This window comes from Fringilla coelebs (genome assembly GCF_963513975.1).
Source record: "Fringilla coelebs genome assembly, chromosome: 2".
Classification (NCBI taxonomy): domain Eukaryota; kingdom Metazoa; phylum Chordata; class Aves; order Passeriformes; family Fringillidae; genus Fringilla; species Fringilla coelebs.
The window spans coordinates 33,656,629-33,682,104 of record NC_140029.1 but is presented as its reverse complement, the minus strand read 5'-3'; the positions used below and the strand labels follow the sequence as shown (position 1 = coordinate 33,682,104).

The 25,476-nt window shown below is 37.3% G+C and overlaps 1 protein-coding gene across 3 annotated transcripts; it reads left to right on the top strand.

The window, feature by feature from the left end:
* The first annotated feature begins 1,378 nt into the window (after positions 1-1,378).
* On the top strand, positions 1,379-25,062 carry TUBGCP5 (tubulin gamma complex component 5). 3 transcript variants are annotated; one of them, XM_084226357.1, is made up of 24 exons: positions 1,379-1,588; positions 4,097-4,150; positions 4,234-4,342; positions 6,329-6,425; positions 7,014-7,124; positions 7,681-7,760; positions 8,245-8,380; positions 9,910-10,027; positions 11,440-11,529; positions 12,228-12,321; positions 12,627-12,873; positions 12,989-13,191; positions 13,864-13,979; positions 15,343-15,611; positions 16,496-16,694; positions 17,865-18,053; positions 18,704-18,790; positions 19,053-19,137; positions 19,237-19,357; positions 20,025-20,203; positions 20,959-21,084; positions 21,686-21,774; positions 22,910-23,010; positions 24,097-25,062. In XM_084226357.1, exons 1-24 carry the CDS (start codon positions 1,428-1,430, stop codon positions 24,141-24,143), a joined length of 3,108 nt encoding a protein of 1,035 aa, XP_084082483.1. In that variant the 5' UTR covers positions 1,379-1,427; the 3' UTR covers positions 24,144-25,062. The 3 variants fall into 3 exon arrangements, with proteins under 3 accessions (XP_084082483.1, XP_084082482.1, XP_084082484.1); XM_084226356.1 differs by having other exon boundaries at positions 18,608-18,790; XM_084226358.1 differs by lacking the exon at positions 7,014-7,124 and having other exon boundaries at positions 18,608-18,790.
* The last annotated feature ends 414 nt before the right edge of the window (positions 25,063-25,476 follow it).

Genomic DNA, 25,476 nt, shown 5'->3' with positions numbered 1-25,476 from the left:
CCACTGATCTGGCTAGTTTATTTCCAGAAGGATTTTCATAGCCAGGCTGTTGACCTTGCAGTCCTCTAAAACCACATGAACAGACAAAAGTATTTTAAGCTGCTCAGCAAAGGTTTGACATGGAACTGGTTTCCCACTGCACTCCTGATGTCCCTGCTCAGGATCTGTGTACAGAACATCCAACAGTAGTGGTTTCTCCATCTGTGCAAAAGCAGGGATTCATACAGGGAGGAACACAGGGGTTCTTATTTGGATGAGTAATTGTGGGGTTACCAGTTGTCAGTGTCTCTGGGTCTGGATTGAAGGGACTTTAGACAATAGTTCATGTTTGGACTCAGGTGTTTATTATTTCTTATCAGTAAAACAGTCTCACTACTGTGAGTTTGGCTGCTTTTCATTACAGGACACAAAATGGCTCACAATCTCTTGTTACAGGGTGCTTTAAGACTAAACTATCCAGTTAAGAACTGACACCTACATTATCTTCCCTTTTAACCCAATAACTGATCCCCAAGAGCCCCAATGGGGACTTTCCTGCCCAATTACAAAAGGCCACCCAAACCCAAGAAGAAGAAGGAAGAAGAAGCATGAAGAAGAAACCCAGGACGATGCCCTGCGTCCTCCATCTTGCGTCCATCCACAACATACTAAAAATCCCAAAAAGTAAATTTCTCACCAAGTAAGACACCTACACTACTCTCTGTAATCTGTTTTACACTTTTGTGGATTCTAGTCTATGTGGAAGTCTAGGAAACTTTCTCCATGAATGAGGGTCAAAGTCAGTGCTCCCCTGGGGGTCAGGGCACCCCAGAGCAGACAGAGAAATATTCACGGTGCCCTGGATTTCAACTAATTACCTTAAAAACAGCTTAGTCTTAATCTGCACCAGGGGAAGTTCAGGTTGGACATTAGGAGGAATTTCTTCACAGAAAGGGCGATTAGATATTGAAATGGGCAGCCCAGGGAGCTGGTGCAGTCACTGTCCTAGAGGAGTTTAAGGCAAGGCTGGACATGGCACTTAGTGCGATGTTCTATGGACATGGTGGTGTTTGCTCATAGCTTGGGCTCGGTGAGCTCAGAAGGCTCTTCCAACCGAACTGATTCTGTAATCAGTCAGTAATAACTGATCCCGGGTGATTATGGGGATGTTTCGGGAAGACAGGAGTCATTTCCGTGAAAGGGGGATGCTGAAGCAGTCGGGCTGGACCGGGAATACCGAAGTGTCCCGCGGCTCCCGCCCTCCCGTTCCCGCCGGGCCCCTCACGCCCCACGCCGCCGGCACGCCGGGAAGGGCCGCGCGCCCGCCCCTCCGCCAGGCGCACGCGCGACGCAGGGAAGCCTCGCGAGAGGAGGGGCGGGAGGGAGGCGGCGGCGGCTCGGTGCCCGCCGGCGGTGCCGCCCCTGTGTCCCTGCCCCGCCGCCGGGCCATGGCGGCGCCGCCCGCCTCGCCCGGCCCCCGCGGCCGCTTCGAGCAGGAGCAGGACCGCGCCGTCCGCGCGCTGGTGCGCTGCGTGACCAGCCTGCCCGAGGAGGAGCTGGGCGGAGAGCGCTTCCAGGCGGCGCTCAATTTCGCCTGGTCCAACTTCAGGTCAGCGGGAACATGGAGGGTCCCGGTGCCTGCCGCGGGGGTGTGGGACCGGGCCGCGGGCCGCCGTGCCCGCCGTGAGCCCTGTCTGGGGAAGCGCCGGGCGACGTGTGCGAGTCTCTGCCGCAGGATCAGTGACTGCTACTCCGTCACGTTTGGATCTTGGTGTTGGAGGGTTTTTCTCCTCCTCTGTTAGACGGAGCCTTGCAGCGTGTTCATTTAGCCGCCCAGAACTTTGTTGGAGGGAGATACATTATGCTTGTGTATAAAGAGCAAGTGAGGAGGACTCTGTCAAACTGAGATAAACCTTCTGGCTAAGGATGCTGTGCTGCTTGTGTGAAAGGTTATCGGTCTGCAGGAAAAGAACGTCTTTGGTGTTATTTGGGCTTGTCAGAAACGTGATCTTTATTAATTTGTAATACATAGTAGCCTTTTAGACTGCCGCCTAAAATGCCCTTACTCAATTTTCACACACAGTTTTCAGTTATCACAGTTATTGTTTCAGTCTATTCTGCCCTCTTGGGTTGGACTCGATGATCTTTGTGGGTCCTTTCCAGCTCAGAATGTTCTGTGAAAGCTGTGAAACTCTTACACGATGGATTTCCAATTACACTTACTATCACTAACTGCTCCCTCTTTGAAATTGTATGCAGCTAGTGGCTAATCCATGTAAAATCAATGCTACTTTACATTTTTCATGCTGATTAAATGTTTTTTTGGGGAAGCAGTAGCATTGCATCTGTTAATGCAAACTACTAGTAGGCTCAAAAAAAATTATTTTAATATGCAAATCTCACCTTCAGTTTTGGTCAGCTATGTGCTTGTGTAGTTGTATGCTCTTTTAGACTGGAGAATTGTTGGGGTTTTATTTGGATTTTTTATGTGTCAAGAAAACAGAGGGGGAGATGCAAAGTGAACAAGAAACTTTTGACAGGGAGGGTTGGGAAGAGGGAGGTTTTTTTCATGCCAGAATTGTAGTCCAAGGAATGTGCATGGGACATCAGCCTGAAATTATCTAGTATTATGTTTGCAAACAGTGAGACCTTAGGCTGTAGCAGAAATTCTCCTTAGTTTCAAGTTTGTGAAACCTGTGATTTGTGTTGTTAGATTTGATGATATTTCTGTCCTGTAGTTCTTGGATCCACCTGTTTATTTTATGAGTGCTCAAGTCATCTTCTATTCATGATGTTCCCAACTTGCCTAAAAAAAAAAATCCTTTTTTTTTTTTTTTGTATGTTTGTTAGTCATTTATTAAAGCTTTGATTAACAGACTAAAGAATTTTCACTAATAATTTCCCTGCAGCTTATTTTTTCTTTTCAGGACAGATTCTTGGTTTGATTTTTTTATTGTCTTTTCAGTCTGATATTCTAAATCTTCCAGTTCTTACACTTACCACCATTTTGAATTGATGATTTCCTATGTGAGCTAATGTGCTGTAATAAATTAGATATTTTCTTAAACCTAAATGCCATCTACTTAGTCAGAACTATATTTTATCGTGCTCTTATGCCAAATCCTTATACACAGTTGAAATCAGACTAAGGTGTCTGTAGTTAACAAAGGTTTTTTCTTATCTTTAACATGAGCCTATCTTCATCCTGCAGTGCTGCTTACTAAAAATCCTTGTTAACTGCCTTACAGTTTCACTTTCTAGTTCATGACTTTGGCATTGAGGTGATTTCATATTGTCTTCTGAGTTTCAGTCTGTTTAGCTTAACTGTTGCTCATGGTTGAGATTCAGCAGTTCTCATTTCTGTCTGTGGTCATGAGAATTTTATCACTTTCTGACACCTGTAGCTGGAAACTTTGGTTTGGTTTTGAGGGCATATAGAGTATTTTGACCTTGTGCTCAGTGTTATCATCTTATTCCCTGTCTTTTGATCTCTGTATCTGAAGAACCTATTCATAGCCTAATTTAGTCTCCAAAGTCCATTTTACTTTTCACAAGTTCTTGTTTTGTCCCTATACATATATATATATATATATACACCTTTGTTGGTGTATCTGTCTTTATTTTTGATCAAGCTCTCTTTTCACTTAGACACTCTCCCTTATCCTTTATAAAGAGGAGCTTCTTTTGGGTTTAGAGGCCTTCCCATGTGGGTGTTTTGTTTTGCCTATGCCTTTGATGCAGGTCCCAAATAGTTTTGTGAATTTGACATCAATGCCTTTGACAACACAGTTCTTGATCTCCTTGCTCTACTTGACTTAGCAGGCAGCATACTTTAATTGCTTAGTTTGCTGGTACAGTAGTAATTTTCCATTCAGCTTAGAGTGCTGGTTAGATGTAACCTGCATTCAATTTTTTTTACTTTTCAGGCCAATTATATTTGATCTTTCTTGAACTAAGAGATGACAAGATTGAATTTTGTTGATGCTTAATGCTGTTCCTGAATTAAGTGTGCATTATTTAACTAGTGATAATTGTCTTCATATATGTAAATCAGCTTTATTTTCTTCCTTACTTCAGCTTCCTTTTAAACATATTCTAATGCAGATTTCTTACACAGATTTCACCGTTTTCTTGATGTGAACAGTCATAAAGTAGAGAGAACAATAGAAGGGTAAGTTTCATGTCTATATATTAATAATGCACTGGTTATATATATATTTTTAAAAGCCTTCTTGATACTATTTGTGTTATTAGAATACATGAAAAATTGGTAATTCATTCTGACCTTGGAAAAGCTGCAAGCTGGAAAAGACTAACAGAAAAATTTCTGAACTTGCCACTCCCAAGTACTGAAGAAACAAAGGTATGTACATTGCAGTTTCCTTGGGTTTTTTCCCATCCCTGTTGCATTTACACTGACAATGGGAGCTTCAGTTGTAATGTGTTGGAAATTTCAGGTGACTTAGTGGTGGGCTTTGGAGTTACTGTTCAGGTCATGGATTTCCAGAAATGAAAATTTATTTTTTCAGTGTTTCAGCACATGGAGTTTCATGACTTGAAGTACATGATCTCATTGCAGAATGGGTGTTTTAGGGTCAGCATTGTACAAATGCTGCAGCTGGAGTCTAGGTGAATCTGGATTCCTGTCTGTACTATAACAACAATGAACTGAGCACTTCTTATTCTTTGCCTTTTTTTTACCTTAAGTAATCCATCTGGGTGTTTTGGTTTTAGGGTTTTCACTTGGAGTGCTCCTGTTCTGTAGCTTCCATATTGAGACTGGGTGTGTTTCACCATTGATACACTTTGTATCAAATCAGTTTAGGATATGGAGTGGATGAATATGGCAAAAGTTGTCTATGTTCTTTCCAGTGTGGCAGTGTAATAATGAATTGGATCTTAGAAAGTTTCTCCTGTTGCTAGATTTAAGCTTTTGATTTAAGAGGTGATGCTCCATATAATGGTGTTCTTTAATAGAATCATGTGTTCTGAGCTGCAGTCTGATTTTACTTCTCGTTGAACTGACATTTGTCTTTCTTTGCGTGTTGTAGGTTCCTTTTAATTTGTGGGGAAACCCCAGGAGCCCTTAATAGCTTACACATATTCAGTTAATATACTGTAGTCTCTAGATTTTTAAAAATGTGCTTTTTGTATTGCTTGTTTTGAGATTTGAATGAAATTAAAACCAACCAATCAGCCAAGCAAGTACTTAATACTTGAATGCTCCAAGTATCCTAAGATTTTTTAAAATTTCCTTTTCTTCTTAAAAATGCAAGTGGGGTGTGGCTGGACATAGATTAATCTCGTATTTGGGAAGTTAAATGGCATTTAGTTTTTAGCAGTGACACATAACTGGGAAGATTAAGTATTTATTGGTTTCTATGACTGGTAAGTGAAACACCAGCTCACACATGAGATTCTGTCAATGACCTACTGGTTTTCTTTGACAAAATCAGTAATGTTAGGTAGGAAGATGTTATAGTCCTTGTAGGAGGTGAGTATCATGCTGCTTTATCAGGAATTTGAATTATTTTTTCTAAAATGCAACTGGAACTCATTCCAAAACAGCTTTGTGGGTTTATCAATGTGTGAGAGTGTTTAGGGATTTAGACAACAGAATGTCTAGATGTGAAACGGTGGCTGAAGATCTTTGTAAAGTTACAATGAGGCCAAAGAAAAATCTTTTTATTGAAAGAAATGGTTGTACATTGGTGAACAGATTTTAGGGAATGGACAGTAATACAAATCTCTGGACCATACCAGTGTTGGCACAGTATCCTAACCTGATTGAAGGCTTCTGCTTCACAACTACAATATTGGAGTTAAAGATTCATCCTTAATGATTTATGTAGATTTTCAGATCTGAGAAGATAATGTGAACATGATATTAAAATGTAGTGATTTTAGGTAACTTAATTTTAGCCTTTGTTTGAAATAATTGGCCATTTGAAAAGAAAAGCTAAGACTTGATTTCCTGCAGGCCCGTTACCTGTGTCCTTCCAGTTCATCCACGTTTATGTCGCTGTCCATTTATCCATTGTCCTGAGGTGACTTCTTACTTTCACAGTACTTGCATCTTTTCCATATTCTCTGATTTTTGGCTCGGTAACAGGCAGCGTATGCTGTGGCTGCTATTGAAGGATTTGTATACTGATTGGCTAATTAATAGGCAGAAGGAAATGGGTAGCACTCAATGACGTTGCAGAGTTGCAGATGTTATTTTTGTAATTCAGGACTGGGGAATGGGAACTAATGGGGAGCATTCCTGCAGATAATAGGCTGACTTTGTTACTAAGCAAAATCTTTTAGACCACTTACAGACTTGCTTTTTTTCTAATGTGTTTTAAAGACGGATACACACTATTCCATACTGTCTCTTCTGTTGTGTTTGTCTGATTCACCATCCAACACCACCTATGTGGAAAAACCAAGAGTCAAGGAAGTGGGTAAGTTTACAAGGTGTTTATATGGCTAATGAAAGATACAATCTGCAATGCAATCTGATAAGAAGGACATTTTTCCTTTTCATTTTATTATATCCTCACTTCACACTGCTTTATTGGTTGTCTTTATAATTTATACATTTAAAACAGCTTGCAAGTCTTTCCTACCCCTGTTTGTGTTGCATCACTTAAGTTTTCCAGCCACTGAAGTACCTTGGGAACTCTCTTTGACTTGTACCACTATCACAATCAAACGTTCTCCACCTGTTCAGCAGTGCTTACATGCTCAAAGGCAGACAGTGGATTTCTATCCTGAGTCTCTGTCTTGCACCTCAATATTATCTCTCTTGAAAAAGTTTTGGTGATGCAAATTCCTATGTTTCCTACATAATCAAGGAAAGGGAGATACATTTGAAGGTTTCCAGAGGGAGATCCCAGCTGCCTGCTTTCTAAAGAAGGACTTTTTCACTCAGTGCCTGAGAATGAGGCTTGTGCTTGAGTGGATACCATCCCCCATTTGTTTACAGTGTTGTATGATAGACTGAAAGAAGAATATTTCAGACTAACCTAAAGAAAATCTTGCATCTTAAGATTCCTTTTTGAATGATCTCTGCACATTCCCTCGGCGGTGTTTTGAATGCACTTTCAGCCCATTCCAGGAATGTGAATATGAAGAAGTTATCTCAAACAACACTAATTACAGTTGAGTAAGCTTCACGTTTAAGATATCATATGTTGTAAGTGTGATTGTTACTTTGAAAGTATCCCACATCACATCATAGATATGTGGTGTCTTTTTGGAGAGTAAGGCAGTTCTTGGTTTATGTTGTTTACAGTCTGAGATCCTTGTGCATATTTAAAGTATACATTTATGATGTTTCCATTGAGCTAAGTGGGACTTCCTAGTCACAATAAGTGGTGTGCTGCATTCTTGCATGTCTTTCCAGGATTGAAGTGTAGGGTTGTGTAACATACATAGTTAAATGTGCTGATGGCACACTGTGTTGCATATTTTGAGTGTATAAGCAATAAAGCTGAGAATTAGTAAGGGATATACATGGTTGATACGTTGCAATTTGTGTCATGTTGAAAGTGCATAACTTTGTTAATGGAACAGTGGTACAACCTTAAGTGGAAGGGAATGTCTTTTGTTTAGCTATAGACTATCAAGATAATTTTAACTTTGGAAGTGTTTCTAGAGGAAAAGAAAGTCAGAGTTATGTGGTACTTACTATTTTTATATTTGTATTTCTCTTAGAAAAGGAAGAAGAATTTGATTGGGGAAAGTATTTGATGGAAGGAGAAGAAATTTACTTTGGCCCAGGCGTAGATACACCAGTAAGTAATTTCTTAAGGTAAAAACCCCAGCTGTATAAACTGATTTGAAGTGTGTTAGAGACTTGATTGAGTTGTCCTATTTTGTATGCTCTGCATGTTGATTCTTGCAGGATTCCCCAGTACTCCGCTCAATACTGTGAAATAAGACAGACTCAAGCAGAATAACAGTAATACAAATACTTTTGTTTTTTGCAATGTTTTGACTTAGTCCTGCAATTAAGCTGCCTGCTTCTACTGACCCTTGTTTCCACCTCATCAGAGCTTGCAGCAGTTCTGTGATCTTTTCCACATCTCTCATTTGCTGGTTATTAATGTTGTGTATAACTTAAATCATTCTCTGTTAGACAGTTATGTTAGTCCTAGTGTCCTGAATTTACTTCATAGTGTAAAAAAGAATAGTTAATGTTTGGCTTGAATAGGAACTGAATATAGATGTGTCTGCTGTGTTGTACTGAAGTGTCCTGGGGTTTGTTGTACTTCATAGGATTGGTCTGGAGAAAGTGAAGAGGAAGAGGACACTCAGCCCTTGAGTAGGGAGGACTCAGGTATTCAAGTAGACAGGACACCTTTAGAAGACCAAGATCCAAATAAGAAGACAGTACCTAATGCTTCCTGGAAAGGTTAGAATAAACTATAATTCTTCTATATACATACTAAAATTTAGCAAGGCAATACAGCTTTTTTTATTATTCTTTAGTGAGGTATTGTGTTACAGAGCTATAATTGTAAAATAAGATGCATGTTACTGTTCATTACTAATGGGGTTTTTTTACAGTAAGGAAACAATATGGGAAGTTTGATCTGGTTTCTCTTACTGCCAATGGAGAAGAATTCTCTTCATTCCTGTGGAAATTTACATGGAAATTCCAATATAGAAATGAAAACTAGCATGTAGTTTTATGGATATAATGTAAATTTTTAAGTATCAGAAAGCTGAAACAAAATTTATTTTCCAACAGAAATAGTTGGCTCATTTGCAGGTATTAAATGTTACTAAAAAAAACGGTTTATTTAGTTAAAACACTAGTGGCTTTCTCTTGAATACCTTCAGAGAGTATTAAATATAGCTGTATTCTTTTTCATAAAATATTGTGGGATACAGTTTACTTGGCACATGACAACTGCATAGTATATATTATATAAGCAGTAGCTATCTAACTGGGATTAGGTAAAGTTCTGTTGGCAATCACATTTTAGAAAAAACTGTTTTAGGTAATGTACTAAATGTCCAATAAAAAGGAATGTAGTGTTAAAGTTGATGACATTTGGCAGTTTATTTTTTAAGTCAGCCTGTTTTTGTATATAGCATTTGATAATTGCCTGAGACAGAAGCATTTTTTGAGAAAAATTTGGAAACCACGTAAATCTTCACACTTAAAGAATCATATGTCCTGAGCTGGAAGGGACCCTCAAGGATCCTCAAAGTCCAGCTCCTGGTCCTGCACAGGATCACCCCCAAGAGTCACACCATGTGCCTAGGAGTGTTGTCCAAACATTTCTTGAACTCTGTCAGGCTGCTGCTGTTGCCACTTCCTCGGGGAGCCTGTTTCAGTGCGCAACTGCCCTCTAGGTGAAGAACCTTTTCCTAATATCTAACCTAAACATCCCCTGACACAGCTTCAGGCCATTACCTCAGGGCCTATCACTGGTCACCAGAGAGAAGAGATCAATGTCTGTTCCTGCACTTTCCCTAATGAAGAAGCTGTGGTGAGGTCTCCTCTCATTGTCCTCTTCTCCAGGCTGAACAGACCAATTGACCACAGCTGCTCCTCATATTGCTTGCCCTCTAGGGCTGTCACTGTCTTTGTAGCCCTCCTTTGGACACTCTCTTGTAGCTCTTTCTTATATTGTGGCACCCAAAACAGCTCACAGTACCCAGGTAAGGCCTCACTAGTGCTGAGCAGAGCTTATTTTGTAGGACTTTTTGCAGCATTTGGGAAATGTGGCATTTCTGTGTCAATTAGTTTGTGCACAGTGGTATTAAATTCCCAGTGCAGTAAAGTGTGAATGGTTGTAAATGGTAATTCATTTGAAAAGGTCTGTGATTCTGCAGCTGAGTGAATAGGCTTATTAATAACTTTTTCCTGTGTTTTGTAAGTATTTCCTGCATAAATAAAAACTCCTTGCTGCCTTTCCCGTGTTTTCACAGTTGGTGAGCCTGATGCCCGCAGCTGGCTGGAGCAGCACGTAGTTCCTCAGTACTGGACAGGAAGGGCTCCTCGCTTTTCACATAGTTTGCACTTGCATTCCAACCTGGCTGCAGTCTGGTAAGAACACAATATCACTTACATGTTCCTTCCTGGCATACAATGCTAACTATTGACTTTTTTATGCCTCTTTAAGATACTATGGCTATGACAATTCACTTAAGAACAGAATTAAAGGGATTCAAATTAATAAGATGAACAAATGAGCTGCTTTTTCTATTAATAGATTCTTATCCTTTTATTTAGTTTTTATTAAGTTTCTCATGTCGGGGGTGGGGGGGGGTGTGTTCATTTTTCAAAGACGTGAATCTTACTGTTGAATTTTGTTTGGCTTGACACTTATGAAAGTCTCTGAGGACCTAATATAGGTGGGCTGTAAGTGGTCCTGGAAGTGAGGAGTCTCCTAATGTTTAAATTTTTAAAATGTTTTTCCTGCCTCCCTTACAAAGTTAAACATAACTTTTCTGTGGGGAAGGAACTTAAAATAGTATTTTGCCATAATCTGCCATGGCCTTGGAAAGAAAATGAGAATTAAAAATAAAAGAAAGTCTAATTCTCTCCTGTCCCAAATTTTGATGTATCAGTAATGAAGTTCATTAGATTTGCCCTTGGTTTTCTTAATTTAATGAATTTTTTAATGAAGGAGTTATTTTAGTGTAAGGTGGTTGTCTAGCCAGCTGTGAACCACAATTTGCAATGAATATTGGAAAATGGGTAACACAAATAAAGCAACACCGCTACTGCTGCAGTGTTGTTATGAGATATATGTTTAACATATATGTATGGTATATAACTAGTATTATTTAATTTGAACTTTTTGTTTTTGAGTGTGATTGCATAACTTTTGCCACTGATTATAGTGATGAATAAAAATACTAAAAATGTAAATAATCATTCTAAATTCTAATATACTTCCCTAAAATATTAAAAGGTACTGAGGAAGGTTTACAAAAAATAGCATAAGACAGGATGATAAGAGAAAATTCTTAGGTGGCTATGAAGGTTTCCACTTCTTAAGTAAGTTTGTGAGTTATAGAAAGAATTTTCTTTTATGGGTTAGAGAAATAGGTATTTTACTTTTTAGCTTAGTATTTTTTCTAGAAAGTAATGATAAGATTTCACAGCACTGAATGAGAAATAACTGAATAATTTAAAAAAAACAAATCAAACCTACAACCTCCCTCCCTCTTCTGCCCCTAAAATAGTGGAAATCCAGTACTTCAGGCATTTGCTACTTAATTTCTTATCTATGTAAGATGAGATGATATTTGGTTGTTTTCCACAGTATCTTGCTTAGCAATATAAAAATAAACTGTGCTTTTTAATATACTTAAAAGGTCCCCATGCACACTGATTCTGCTCAGATGTGAGCAGAACAAAACTAAGCCTAAAGATTATTGCTTTATTCTTACTTTCAGGTGATTCAGCTATTATTTCAGCTATTAAATTGTTTTCATTTCCTGTTTTTTAAGGGACCACCATTTGTACACCAGTGATCCTTTGTACGTGCCAGAAGAGAGGACACTGGTCACAGAAACTCAGGTTATACGAGAAACTCTTTGGTAAGTGCAGCATCACAAAGCTTGCGTCTTAACTTTTAGTGTTTCTCTCAAGGACATGAGAGGGCTATCTTTGAAGGTGTCCAAAGAGGGAATTATTACTGAGCTTTTAATTTACACAGTTTCTGACAGTAAAGATGCTGTATATGTGTGTTAACCATTCACTTTGAGGCACTGGAACAGGTTGTCCAGAGAAGTTGTGGATGGCCCATCCCTGGCAGGTTGGGTGCAACTCTGAGCAACCTGGTCTGGTGGGAGGGGATCACTTTGTGGCCTGAAGGCTGGAACTAGATGATCTTTAAGGTCCCTTCCATTCTGTGATTCATGAAGAAGAAGGTAGCTTACTACTTTTTTTTTGGCATTGATTATTCAAGTCTAATTGTTAAAAAGAAGCAATTTGTTCTTATCTCGTCCCTATAGATTTATAAAACAGTGTCCAGTTTTAGAAAGCAGGCTGAGTTATCCTATAGCTGGAAGTCATCTCAACCGGAAAGAAACTTTAGGAAATATTTACTTCATGCCAGTGTTTAATTGTTTTTGTTCTGGCAACAACTGACAGTACCAATAGCATCATACTTGATCTATGGTCTCCTGTTACTCAAAGAAAATAAACTTTTAGGCAAGGGAGAGCTACTTCTTTTATAAATTACATGTAAGTCCATTAAGGGAGAAAATTACTACTCTTTTTGTTTCTTTTCAAGGCTACTTTCAGGAGTGAAAAAGCTTTTTATATTTCAGCTGAACGATGGAAAAGTGACCGTGCGGAATGATATTATTGTAACTCATTTAACCCATGTAAGTTGTTTCTGAATTTCAGAGGAATATGTCATTAGAAAGATGTAATTTGTGGGAATAGGAAATTAAACTGCTTGTGGAAATTTCTACAAATTTTCTACATATTTCTACAATTGTGTTTTGTCTAAATTAGAGCATCTGGGTTAATAAAACTGAATGGGCTTTTCCTGTGTCTGAAAATGTGATGAAGCAATAGCAATTGCAGAATTTTATAAATTTTAATTCATAAAAATAATATTGTAATTCAATTTGTGGAATACAGTTTTTGTTAGATGATTCTAAATGGTTGGTTTTTTTTTTTTTAGAATTGCCTGAGATCTGTATTGGAGCAGATAGCAGCGTATGGTCAAGTTGTATTTAGACTACAGAAGTTTATTGATGAAGTGATGGGACATAGCCCAGAAAGCATAATGCATGGAACAGTTTCCACTCCAAAGAAGACTACTGAAGCCCCATTCAGAACCTACCAAGCTTTTATGTGGGCTTTGTATAAATATTTCATTAGCTTTAAAGAAGAACTTACTGAAATTGAAAAATGCATAATCAACAAAGGTACAGTGCAAGGGAAGTTTTACATAAGGGAACACACAAATAATTAATACTGACAAAACTTACATTTATGTTGGATGTTATTTTATGCATCTTGGGTTTTCTCTTTTATTTCCAGATAAAACAGTCACTCTTTCTATAGTAATAGATAAGTTGTCTCCCAGACTGGCACAATTGAAGGTACTTCACAAGGTGTTCAGCACAGGAGTAGCAGAAGTGCCGCCTGACACTAGAAATGTTGTACGGGCATCTCATCTGCTTAATACCCTCTACAAAGCTATTCTTGAATATGACAGTGTTGGAGAGGCATCTGAGCAAACGGTAGGGGAAATAATTTCTTCCTTAATAGAACAACACACCAGAAATAACTAACTTAGTTACTAGATTTAGTAACTAATGCATTATTGTTTTTTAACTTGAGTTCAGTCAACCTGGATGAAAATGGACTTATGAGAGTGTTTTCTCTCCTTAAGAGCAGTGTTTTCTGAGGACCGAGGGGAAGGACTCTGGAAAATCAGAGGCCAGGAAGCTGTTTTGAAAGAGGGAACTTTGGAATAGCTTTCCCTCCTATTTCTACAACTGCATGGTTCAGTTGATGCTGAAATTTGGGGCTTTGGATTTTTACAATAACTTGATTATACTACTGAAAATATAGTTGATGTCATTGTAGCCTTTTGTTTTCCTGATTTTGATGTTATGAAACCACAGAGTGTTTATGACTATCCCTTGCTGTTTCAGAAATGTTAGGGTGAAAAAATGCTGTTTGGATTTGTGATTACAAGAGTAACAAGGGGAACCATGAATAATACAGACTTCCATTAAAAAAAAAAAAGCTGCAAATTTTATTTTAACATTTTATCTTTAAAATCCTTAAGTGTAGTTATGTATATGTTACAGCTGGTTACACAATTAAGAGATTAGGCTTCACCATATTGCTTTCAATGTTTGGTATAAATAGTCAGCCAGTTTTTTTCTTTTTTCCTTTGAATTCAGGTATCCCTTTTGTTCTCTCTCTGGGTTGAAACTGTGAGGCCATACTTACAGACAGTGGATGAGTGGATAGTCCATGGTAATTTGTTTGATCCTGCAAAGGAATTTATTATTCAGAGGTAAGGATGCTTGATACTAGACACACATAATGCTGTGCAAGTAAACCTGTTGTAGAACCAAGAATAAAGGGTAACAGTTCAAGTGGGTTTTCACATTTTTTATTTTGCTTAAGAAATTATTTCTTAATCATACTTAATCATAACTTGTCTCAAACTTCCCATTAGGGAAATTACATACATATGGATCTCTACCACATACTGTGTAGAGTAGAAATCAATTATTTTGGGGTTTTTTCCATCTATAGTAAATAATGAGCAGGCTGACTCGGAGTGTACTGACTTTTTTTAAAAGCAATTAACCATTTTTCAAACCCAAGACATTTGCAAAAATTACAAAATTTACTTCTGAATTCTTCTATTAATCTTAAGTTGTTATGAATCAAATACTATTTGGAATTAAAATACTCATTGCTTATGACTTGTGGTAAAGTTAATACGCTGTCTTAAATTACATGTGCATACCCTAAGCATTACTTGAGCTGTTAATTTATTTTCTGTTGCTACGCTACATTTTGTTGGTCCCTTTTTTTGACAGCTTGGAGTGGAAAGTGAATATAGAAATTAAAGTTCTGGCTTGTAATTACAAATCCATTTTTTCCCATCTGCCAAACTTAATTTAACCTGTGTCTGTTAACACATGTTGAGGTGAGCATGAAGTAAGACAACAGCTTTAGCAGTACTATTGTAATAATTCCTTAGTACTAGAGATCCTTAGCATCCTTATTATGTCCTCTTTTTCTGGTTCTATAATTGTGTTTTCAGTGCTACCAAGAGGGCTGATCTCAACTTACATTTATGCTTCATTTTAATTATCTTACTCAGCTTTTCCATCTGACTTCAAGGACCAAACTGAGTTTTGGTCCTGGGGTATCTGATGTAAACTGTAAACTGAAAATCTGATGTAAACAATAAAAAAATCCAAAGTGAATTACAAAGTTTCACCTACTCTAGAATTTTTTTGCTCCAAGTTTCACCTACTCTAGAATTTTTCAGCTTTCCTAGTAGTAGTTACTTCAGTTTGAGGTTTTAAATAAGTCGGCAAGTCAGTTGCTCATCATTTTGACACTAAGGATGCATGCCACTGTGAATAGCTAACATCCTGGAAAAATTTAATTATAATTGCTCTATTTGACTTGCTGTTGGAGTTTATTTGTTTGTACAGTTGTTTTATTTCCTGTGAGTTTGTTGTTTATCCTTTTCCTAGATAGTTTGCAAATAGAGATGAGTTAATTTTATACAGTTTGGAAAATGCTTTGTGACTGTTCTAACAGGCAAAGCACAGAACAAAGAGGATACATATCCTCTAGTAATGAAGTTTCCTTTTGGAAAGGAAAATACTCAAGAGCTTTTTATTTCTTTGCAGAAACAAAAATGTTCCAGTTAATCACAGAGATTTTTGGTACGCTACCTACACGTTATATAGTGTGTCAGAAAAGACAGAGAATGAAGAGAAGATGAGTGATAATGCCAGTGCCAGTTCTGGCAGTGATCAGGCCCCTTCAAGCAGACAGCACACAATGGTTTCTTTTCTGAAACCTGTGCTAAAGCAAATTATCATGGCTGGAAAATCCATGCAGCTGTTGAAGAACCTTCAATGCAAAGACGGTTCTCCACAGCAGGCTGCATCAAGAGGTGAGATGTCAGTTTGTACACCATTGTGCCTTAGGCTGTCTAACAGTATGGGTGTATTTTTGGTAATGGGCTTCCCCTGGCTTTAGAATAATATAACATTCTGTTGAATGCCAGTATTGTGGTTGGTAACTTCAGGTCTGATGGAAAACACTCTTCCAATGCAAACAAGTGAAAAGAACAAAGTGAGTAAAGTTGAGAATTCCATTGCCTTTTTATTGCTTTAAATTTTTCTCAAACTTCTTTTCATGTGCTTACAAAATAATTTTTTTGTTATGAGACAAAATCAGCTTATATGTTCTAATAGTAAATTTGATGTGTTTTTAATAAAGATTTGTTTCCCATTACTCAGTGGTTGAGTAATCTAAGATAGTGTGTGGAATTTTGTTTTTTTTAAGCTTAATCGTAAGTAGATCAAAGATGTTTGGATATCTAGGATATTCATCTTGAGTGATTGTAAAGCATAATACAACATGATAACTAATGCTGGGTTGGGTTTTGTTTGCTTTTTTTTTTAAGGAAACAAATTTTTTTCATTTTGCTGCTTCTTCATGTTTAAAAGTAGAGGTAGTTAAATTATTTTGGAGACTCACTTCAATAAGTACTGGAAGATTGTCAGGTGCTAAAAATAAATTGCCTCTGCACCTGAAGTAGGAAGTCCTTTAACAATCTCAAAAATATTTCATATTTCACATACCCATTCAGCAGTGCATTTGAACATATGTTAGGCATTGGGCTAGTCCTGTAATTTTAAATATGTATTTGAGGGTATTTTGTTTTCTGAATAGTGGTCTAAAGGTAGCATTTTAAAAGTGAGCTTGTGAATGTTGGACTGTGGAGTTCTTTCAGTTCAGATGATGTTTTGTGCCATGTGTTGCCCCATTCAGATGCTGAACGGAAGAGTTTATATACGTTGTTCTTGGAATCGGTGCAGTCTCGCTTGCGGCATGGGGAGGAGTCTGTTCCAGACATCATTACGGAGCAGCAGGCCACAAAGCAGAGCCTGATAAAGATGCAGTCCATAGCAGAAAGACACTTGGAATTGGATGATGTCCATGACCCACTGCTGGCTATTAATTTTGCCAGGTAAATGAATGATCTTCCTGCTGTGTTGTTGAAAGCAATATTCAGCCTGGTGACATTTGTTAGATCACATTTTCATTGCTGCTGCTACTGAAAACAAGCAAGTTTAGAATAAAGGCAAGCTCCAACAATCAGCAACAGAAGCTAAATAGACACTCAGCATGTGCATGGTTAAAGAAAAACAATTAGAATCAGTGAGTGCAAGTGCTACTTGTAATTGGTAGCATAGAGAATTGGAATAGTCTTTATCATAGCAGGCTTTTAGCAAATAAGTGGTTTAATAGTGAATGCCATTGTAAAATCTGAACTTTTCAATGAGTTTCCTTGGCTTTTGTACACAATGTCTTTGATTTGCACCATGTATATTCTTAGAAGAATGCAGCTTCAGTTTTGCTGTGCTTAAATCATTTAACTGTAAAAGCCTTCCAAAATTCATGTTACTTGCGTAAAAATTCTTCATTCTTCATAGTGAGGGAAGTCCTATAGAGAGTATAAATGTGTTGGAAATTAGCAGGAAGGATAAACTCTGCAAATCTTATTCTGTGATTATAAATAAGAAAATATCTATGTTTTTACTAAATATTAATGGTATATTTACATGTTTTAAAACTGACATTAAAAAAGGAGGAACTTGTTTTAAAGAAATCATAGACAGGACTTGGTTTCCCTTGTCTATTGGGACTATTATAGTTGTCAAAATTGCACATTAATTCAATATCTAGCTCATTCAGTCTATCCAGGCAATAGCTGCTCTGAGCCAGACTTCCTCTTTAGAGTGGTTACAACTGGCAACTAGCTTTTTACAAAGTATTACAATAATTTGATGCTTTCTTTGTAAAAACAATTAAACTCCCCAAACGTGTAACACAGACACTTTCTTCCCATCATATAATATAATAGATAATATGTTTTTCAGGAATATGCCTTAAGTAGTTATATGATTGTAGAATCCTGTCCTCTGTGGTACTCTCATGTCTGGTGATACACAAACAGTATAATAGATCACCTTATAGGCTGGACACATGCTCTGCCTATAATCAGCTTTTATTACCCTGCACCATATATTTCAGAGCAAAGGACCCAATTGTTTAAAATCCTTGAAGGTATGACATTGTTTTTTACCTTGTATGAATAATGAGCCTTCTTCCCTAAGTATCTTGTTTTATTTTGAAGATTGTATTTGGAACAGAGTGACTTTCATGAGAAGTTTACTGGTGGGGATGTCTGTGTGGATAGATCCTCAGAATCCGTGACCTGCCAGACTTTCGAACTGACACTGAGGTCTTGTCTTTATCCTCACATAGACAAGCAATACTTGGAATGCTGTGGTAATTTGATGCAAACTTTAAAGAAGGATTATAGGTAAGAAAGTAGATTTCTTTTTCCTTAACTTTGTTTTTTTCATTACCAGTCATATGTCATCACTAAAAGAAGCAATTCTATGTTGTGTTTCTACTTCAGTTTGATAAACAGCTATAAAGTTATTAAGGAGAAAAGATATCCTACCTGACATGACAGACTCTTGGGCAAAAACTTGGTCTAGCTTGAATCAACAGCAAAGCTGTCATTTGTCATCAGTGGATGTTTGGTCGGGATATTATTTCCAACAGTATTTCTTAGTAGTGTTGTCATTTTAAATTCATTTCATGGAGAGGGACAGGATTTCCAAAATGTGCTATTTCTGAGAATTACCTAGCCTCTAAGATAACTTCCAGTGAAGTTAATGGAGCTGTTAAAGCTTACAGGGAAAAATGCCTTGGTTAAACAAAGGATTGACTGTAGACTTTGTTATGTTTGTATTCAATACTGAGTTTTTGCTGTGAAGAGTTTTTAAGATTTTTGTTTCTGTAACAGTTGTGTTTTGTATTCACGTGTATGATGAGACTCAGGAAATGTTATATGTGTCTCCTGTTCAGGCTTGTAGAATATTTGCAGGCAATGAGAAATTTTTTCTTACTTGAAGCTGGAGATACCATGTATGATTTCTATACATCTATTTTTGACAAAATTAGAGAAAAGGAAACTTGGCAGAATGTTGCTTTCTTAAATGTTCACCTACAAGAAGCAGTTGGACAACGATATCCTGAGGACAGTGCAAGGTAAAGTGCAAAATATGCTTTAGTTACATTTCTTTCACACTTAGCTGTATTAACGTACTTAACTTGCTTAGCACAATACTAAATATTTTGTATTCATTGAAATAATGTATTTTAATGAAGTTTTGAGCTGTTCTCCTCTTTTCTACCCAAGTCCTCCAGATTAAATCAGTTAATGGTTAGCAGTGAGAAATAGAAATTAGTGAAACCAGCTACTCATCTAAAACAGATTCTCACCAATTGCATCACTTGTTTCCTTGCATAGGTTGTCAATATCATTTGAAAGTGTTGATACAGCAAAGAAGAAACTCCCTGTCCACACCTTAGATGGTTTGACATTGAGTTACAAGGTAGAGTTAAAATGGCTGCAGTTCTTACACTTACAGATTTGAAACGTTGTATGAAAGTGACTTATATTTTCTGTCTTTATTATCCTCTCCTCCTCCTAGGTTCCTTGGCCTGTGGATATAGTTATAAGCTTAGAATGCCAAAAAATTTACAATCAGGTTTTTCTGCTCTTGCTGCAAATAAAGTGGGCCAAGTATAGTCTAGATGTTCTACGATTTGATGGTAAGATACTTCTTCAATGAAAGATACTCTGTTTTGTGGTCTAAGGATATGATTAGTCTTCTGCTTTCTGCAGTAAGCAGTATAAACTAGTTAGTATTTTGATTCGTTCTATAAAATAATAATCTCTGTTAGTGTCACAGATGGCATGTATTAAGCTGCATGTGTTTTTCGCTTCTTTCCAGCCTCAGAGACAGCTCCATTCATGCATTCCCTTTGTCTCTTTGATTCAAGTGTAGTTACTTATATTGGAAACTTGCTACTTCATTCTGCAGACTTTGCTGTTGAAAGAAAATCTGTCTACCACACCCTAATGTTTATGTATAGTCTTTTTATGAGTAATACCTTGCAGACAATTTAAGAAAACAAGATTATAAAAATACTCTATTTGAGATTGAAAACCAGTAAACTGTTGGGGGATTATAGAAAGATTTTTTAGTATTTCCTTCACCAAGTTAATGTTTATACTCTTCCTGTCCCATGTAAAGTAGATACAGAAAAATGTCTTAGAAAAGTAAATTAATTGATGGGTTCATCTTTATTTTGAACATCAGCTAAGTAATTATCTTCCTAAAAGTATGTGGGTTTTTACTGCATAAACTTTATGGGTATGACTTTCTGTTTAAGTCTTTTCCCAAAAAGCACAACATTCTTGCCTTTTTTTTTCAAGAATTAGTCTCTGCTGCAGAAAACTCGCAGGTCAAGGAAGGAACTTCATTAGAACAAGGAACGCTTCCTGTATTTGGACCACAAAAAGAAAGTATAAAACAGCAAATACATCGCATGTTCCTCTTAAGAGTGAAACTTATGCATTTTGTCAACAGCCTGCACAACTACATCATGACTAGGGTTTGTCTTATATCACAATTTCATTTCTATTAGGAGCTTGTAACTGAGATAAAGTATTCATTTTCCTTTAAAACCTAAAAAAACCCTTCAAACAAAAAGCAAAATGTAAATATAATGTCCTTTCTGCACATGTTTCAGTTTCAACTTGGCCATTTTAAATGAGTAATTCTAAAAATGTTGTAGAAGTTCTACATGCATGTGATTGATCTTTGGCTGTTACTGATTCTTTTGCCTGTTTCTCCCAGTTCTAGATGACTTAAGCACAGTAATGTAAGATGAGGTTTCTGTAAGCTGTAACTTAAGAGCTATTAGACTTATAAAAGTATTACAACAGATATTTTAGTTGGATGGATTATTCTCAAAAATCTCTAGTACACAGTGTATAGGTGACTTTCAAATACAAAGGCAATGCCTGTAGGTACATATGTGCTCTATTATTGCCTTTTTTGCTTTTAATAAAACTAGTATATGCTCCAGTTCAGCCTCTCTCAGGATAGTCATTGTGCCCCTGTGTATGTATCTCTGTGTAGTGTATCCCCTGTGTAGTATATCTATTTCTGTGAGAAATGTTGCTCTGTAGTTCTGAGAAGAGCTTGAAATTTTTGCTATTGATGGTAATTTGGGGGCTAATCCTAAAATTTGAGAGGGAAGAGCAAATGAATCGTGCAATTTCAGGCTCTTTAAAAAGATATTGGAAGAGAGTCATAATCACTTGTGTACAGCATTGAATTTAATAACTTTGATCTTCTTTTAAGATTCTCCACAGTACAGGTTTGGAGTTTCAGCATCAGGTAGAAGAAGCCAAAGACTTAGATCAATTGATAAAGATTCATTACAGATATCTATCTACAATTCATGATCGCTGCTTACTGAGAGAAAAGGTGGGGGAAAAATTAGTATATTTTTGTACTGATGTATTTTTTTGTGTTTTTGTACTGATGTATTATGAGGACAAGAAAGTAGTTTTGTACTAATTGTGCAGTCTGTTTTGCAGTATATATACTAAGCAATATATAGGTACTCTTGAGGAAGTGGTAGCTTTTGACACTGGGATCCAGTTTCCCTTGCTGTTCTCAGCTCAATTCTGTCAAGGAAAGAAAATAAAATTGAATTCTTTATATTGGGTACTACATGACTTGTTTGTTTCTAGAAGATGGGAGGTTTTGGACTAACCAAGGCTTGTTGATGTTAGGAGAATTATACATAGTGGTATGGCAGGAAATGGAAGTACCTGGATAGCTTTGTCACCTTTTATCCCACATACTGTCTGTGCAAAGTGCACATCCAAGTAGTCAGCTGGGAAATTAATTGGAGAACAAATACAAACATCTTCACTTCGGAAGAATCACCTTGTACTTAGGAGATTGTTTTTACAGGTCAGATTAAATGGCACGTGAAGTCTTTGTATTGCAATGTAATGATGAAAACTATTGTGCTTAACAATGAATTTCTGACTTAGTCCTTGTGTTTTAATTATTTTAGGTGAGCTTTGTGAAGGAAGCTATAATGAAAGTGTTAAATTTAGTACTGATGTTTGCAGACCGTTGGCAAGCTGGTTTAGGGGCCTGGAAGTAAGTGCACATAACTAAAATTCTACATGGTCATAATTTTGCAGCTCTGAGTATGATTTTGTGCCCAGAACTGCAACTCCACCTGAGGCTGCACCAATTCTGAATACAGTGGGACGGTCACCTCCTTTGTCCATCTGGCTGTGCTGTGTTTGATGCCCCCCAGGATTGGGTTTGCCCTCCTGGCTGCCTGGCCATCCTCTCTGCTCACTCCTGTTGAGTTCTTATTGACCAGCACCCTCAGATCCCTTTTTGCAGCCAGTTGTTTCCCCATTTATACTTCTGTTTGTGCAGCCTGCTGCTTAAAGGATGAATGGTGCTGGGCAAGTCTCCAGGGCTTTGTCAAGCACTCAGAAGTTGATGTATGGTCCTGAAGCCAGCTGGTAGGGACTGGCTTACTTCATGTTTTTCAGGACTAATTTTCTTTGGCACAGATGCTACCTAAAACTTAGATCCCACTCTCCTGTGACATTAGGAAGTTGCTATTTTTGGTGTGTTTTTCTCATTCAGAGTGTCAGAAATAATTTGTGAATGCTGTTGGTAAAGACTGAAACTCAGGGCATGTGGTTGCATGCTCTTGACATGAAAAACATGGCAGGAGAAAGTCATAGCTGTTGTCATCTGTCATCTGTATCTTCTTGGGAGAGGGGGAAAAGGAAAGGAGTGACTGTTTTGAGCTATGTCTTCTTTCTTGACTGGTGAGTGCTGGCTGACAGGGTCCAAAGTGGAATTCAAGAGATTACAGGATAGTAAAGCAGTGTGGGTGTGCCTGTTTCACTGACTGTGTCGGTCCCCAATGACCTCCAAAGCAGTAAGGACCAGGAAAGGTTCCCTTGCTTACAAACCCATGTGGGAATGATAGGTGTCAGTAGAATCACACAGGTCCTCCAAGTCACTGCAGAGATTTCTAAAATGATGACGAAATTATTAGTACCCCTTTGATGGTGCTCAGATGCTCCTGTCAAAATTGCCTTTGTTTTTTAGAAGTAGCATATGCAGGCATAACTGAAGTATATTAAGTTCAAGCCAGAATTCTATGTAAAGAGTACTTTTGTCATTTACTGTGAAATTTGGTCATATTTTGAAGGTAACATAGGGGCTGGTCTGTTAAGCATTCCTCTGTTAAACTGTTTTTTAGGATGGAATCCATAGAGAAGATGGAATCTGATTTTAAAAACTGTCACATGTTTCTTGTAACTGTTCTCAACAAAGCTGTCTGTCGAGGCTCTTTTCCCCATTGTAAGTACATGAGGCTTTTTGCATACCTGCACTTACACAAGTTTGTTAGGAATGTGTTTATGTTTTAATCTGTTCTAATGTTTGTTGGCACATTTTAAATAATCTCATTTTGTGAATTATGCACAGAGGGACACCAAGAATTAACCTCTTACTAAGTTAAAGTCATTATTTTTTTAGAGTATTTCTGCCAAGATTTTCCGTGACAGCTATCTTCAGTTTATCTGTTTACTTGATGAGGGGAAGGTGTGTAGCCAAGCAAGTGCCAAGCAGTTTTCTAAACTAATGAAATTAAGTTCTGGAGCTATAGAAGAGCATTCTTTTTATTGATATTGGGAATGACAGCTGTGATATATCTTGAGCAGATAGGATTTTGGCATTATGGTGCCTCAGCTGCAACTGCACTGGGCTCTTGGCTCTGCCCATCTGTTCTAAGTTATTTCCTTGGCAGTAGAAACAGCAGAGGATGACATATCTCTGTTTCTGCTTACAACCTGGTATGAGCTGAAATTTTTAGTCAGTGCCAGTTTGAGTTAGGGAGGCAACTGCCCAGTGAGGTTGTGGGGCATCAGGGTTGGCTGGGACGCAGATGGGTGTTCTCACAGGTTTCTACACCACCTGTAGATGTGCCATGGGGACATGACTTAGTGATGGACTGGGCAGTCTTAGGTTAATTTTTGGCCTTGATTCTTTTAAAGGTCTTTCCCAACCTAAAACCTGTGTTTAAAATAGGCAATATTTTCCATCACTGCTACTCTTATCTACAATAGCTTGTCTGCAGAACCATCCTTGAAAATGGCTTGGTGTATATAAACCTCCACAACTTCTTTTTTATGTACAGCAGTATTGCAAACAAAGGAGCTAATTTCTTACCAGTTGTTATCATGTGAAATAACTAATGGGTAGCTGATGATGAGTGTGGTGAAATATTATCTAAGCTGTCAGAGACTTACAAAATGTCTTACTCTCCTAAAGTATTACAAAGTAAACTGATATCCTCTTAGGAGGACAGAATTGAATATTGCAATAAATGTTTGCAGAGTGCTGCAAATGCAAATATTAACTACATTTTTATGGTTTGTTTCACAGTGGAATCTTTAGCTTTGTCATTGATGGCTGGCATGGAACAAAGTTAACACCCACTTTCACTGAACTAAGGAAGAACTGGTAGCAGGATTTATGTTGAAATTCCTGTGTTAATGAACCGTAAGCATTTTGCACTCCAGTTAAAATGTATATAGCTAAATGTTGCCAATGTTTTGGAGCTGTGTAAAATATTTTAAAATGTAAATAATGTACAGGTATTTAAGTGTGTTGGTTGTGGCAGTGTTTGTATAGGCTTCAACATCAAAAAACATGTATAGTGTAAAATTCATTCCATGTAACAATCTTACTTGAAAATACATAAAGTATTTTTTGTGCTGAACAAAGGAATGTTTTTTCTTTAATTATGAGTAATTGATGGTTTACTTTTTCCGTTAATTTTTCAGCTGTGAATAGGTCACAGGGCAGTGTGGAGTGGTGTAACTTTTATCTTGGTGTTTATAAGGTTGGTTGAGTTAATTTTTGGCCTTTTTTTTCCTTTGCAAAAAGGCTAAGAAGCATTCATCTTCTTTGCTTAATGGTTCTTAAGAAATCTTTAAGAAGACTGTTACAAGAAGCCGATGTAAAAAAAATACAAGATTAATTTATCAAAATGGATTATAGCAGAACATAAAATACCAGTATTTTTTATGTTTAATGTTCATATGCTTGCTAATTTTAGTGGTAACTCTGGTCACTTTAAGTAGGATTAAGATGAAAGTGTGTAATGTATTAGTTGTAATGATTGGATTGTTGAGATGTTTCAGAGGTGGTCAGATATGACTTGACCTTTATCCCACTTCTGAGCCTTTTGCAAGCAAACTTTTACATCTAATAGCTGATCTCCTGTAAAGCAGTAGATTGTGATACAGAAGTGTACATTGCTTGACAAGTAAATGTGGAATTTGTTCTGCACTAAATGACTTGCCCTGTCTTCTCCCCTTTAAAGTTTCTCTGGAATTGTAGCATCAGTACACCTGCATTAAAAAAGAAAATCAATCATAGTTATTTACCTAATGATTTTTTTTTTTAATAAATAAAAGATTTGGTAATTAGAATTTCACTGTTGTGTGTGTTTCTGCTGAAATTCAGTCAGTAGCTTAAAGTTTGAGAGGTGTTTCTTTGAGGTAAATGAAGTATGTGTGGCTCATTATAAAACTATTTTTTCAGCTGTAAACTAATAATGACTTTATATGAAAGTTAATGTTTGTGTTTGAACAGGAGATCTCAAGGTTCTTCCAAGTTATAGCTATGAAATGTTCTGAGGAAAAGAAATTTATTTTTTCTCAAAAAATACCACTGAGGAAGTTTCTGTTGCCCTGTAACATGTCTTTTGTTTGACTGAGTGGAGGTTTTGCTTTAGAGAACAGTTTGTTTGTATTGTCG

Bases quoted from the DNA above. Each gene is read 5' to 3' on its own strand.
- TUBGCP5 (XM_084226356.1), top strand. From the start codon at position 1,428: ATGGCGGCGCCGCCCGCCTCGCCCGGCCCCCGCGGCCGCTTCGAGCAG. The intron at 16,695-17,864 runs GTAAATGAATGA...TTTATTTTGAAG, and splicing joins CTGGCTATTAATTTTGCCAG to ATTGTATTTGGAACAGAGTG. The intron at 23,011-24,096 runs GTAAGTACATGA...TTTGTTTCACAG, and splicing joins TCGAGGCTCTTTTCCCCATT to TGGAATCTTTAGCTTTGTCA.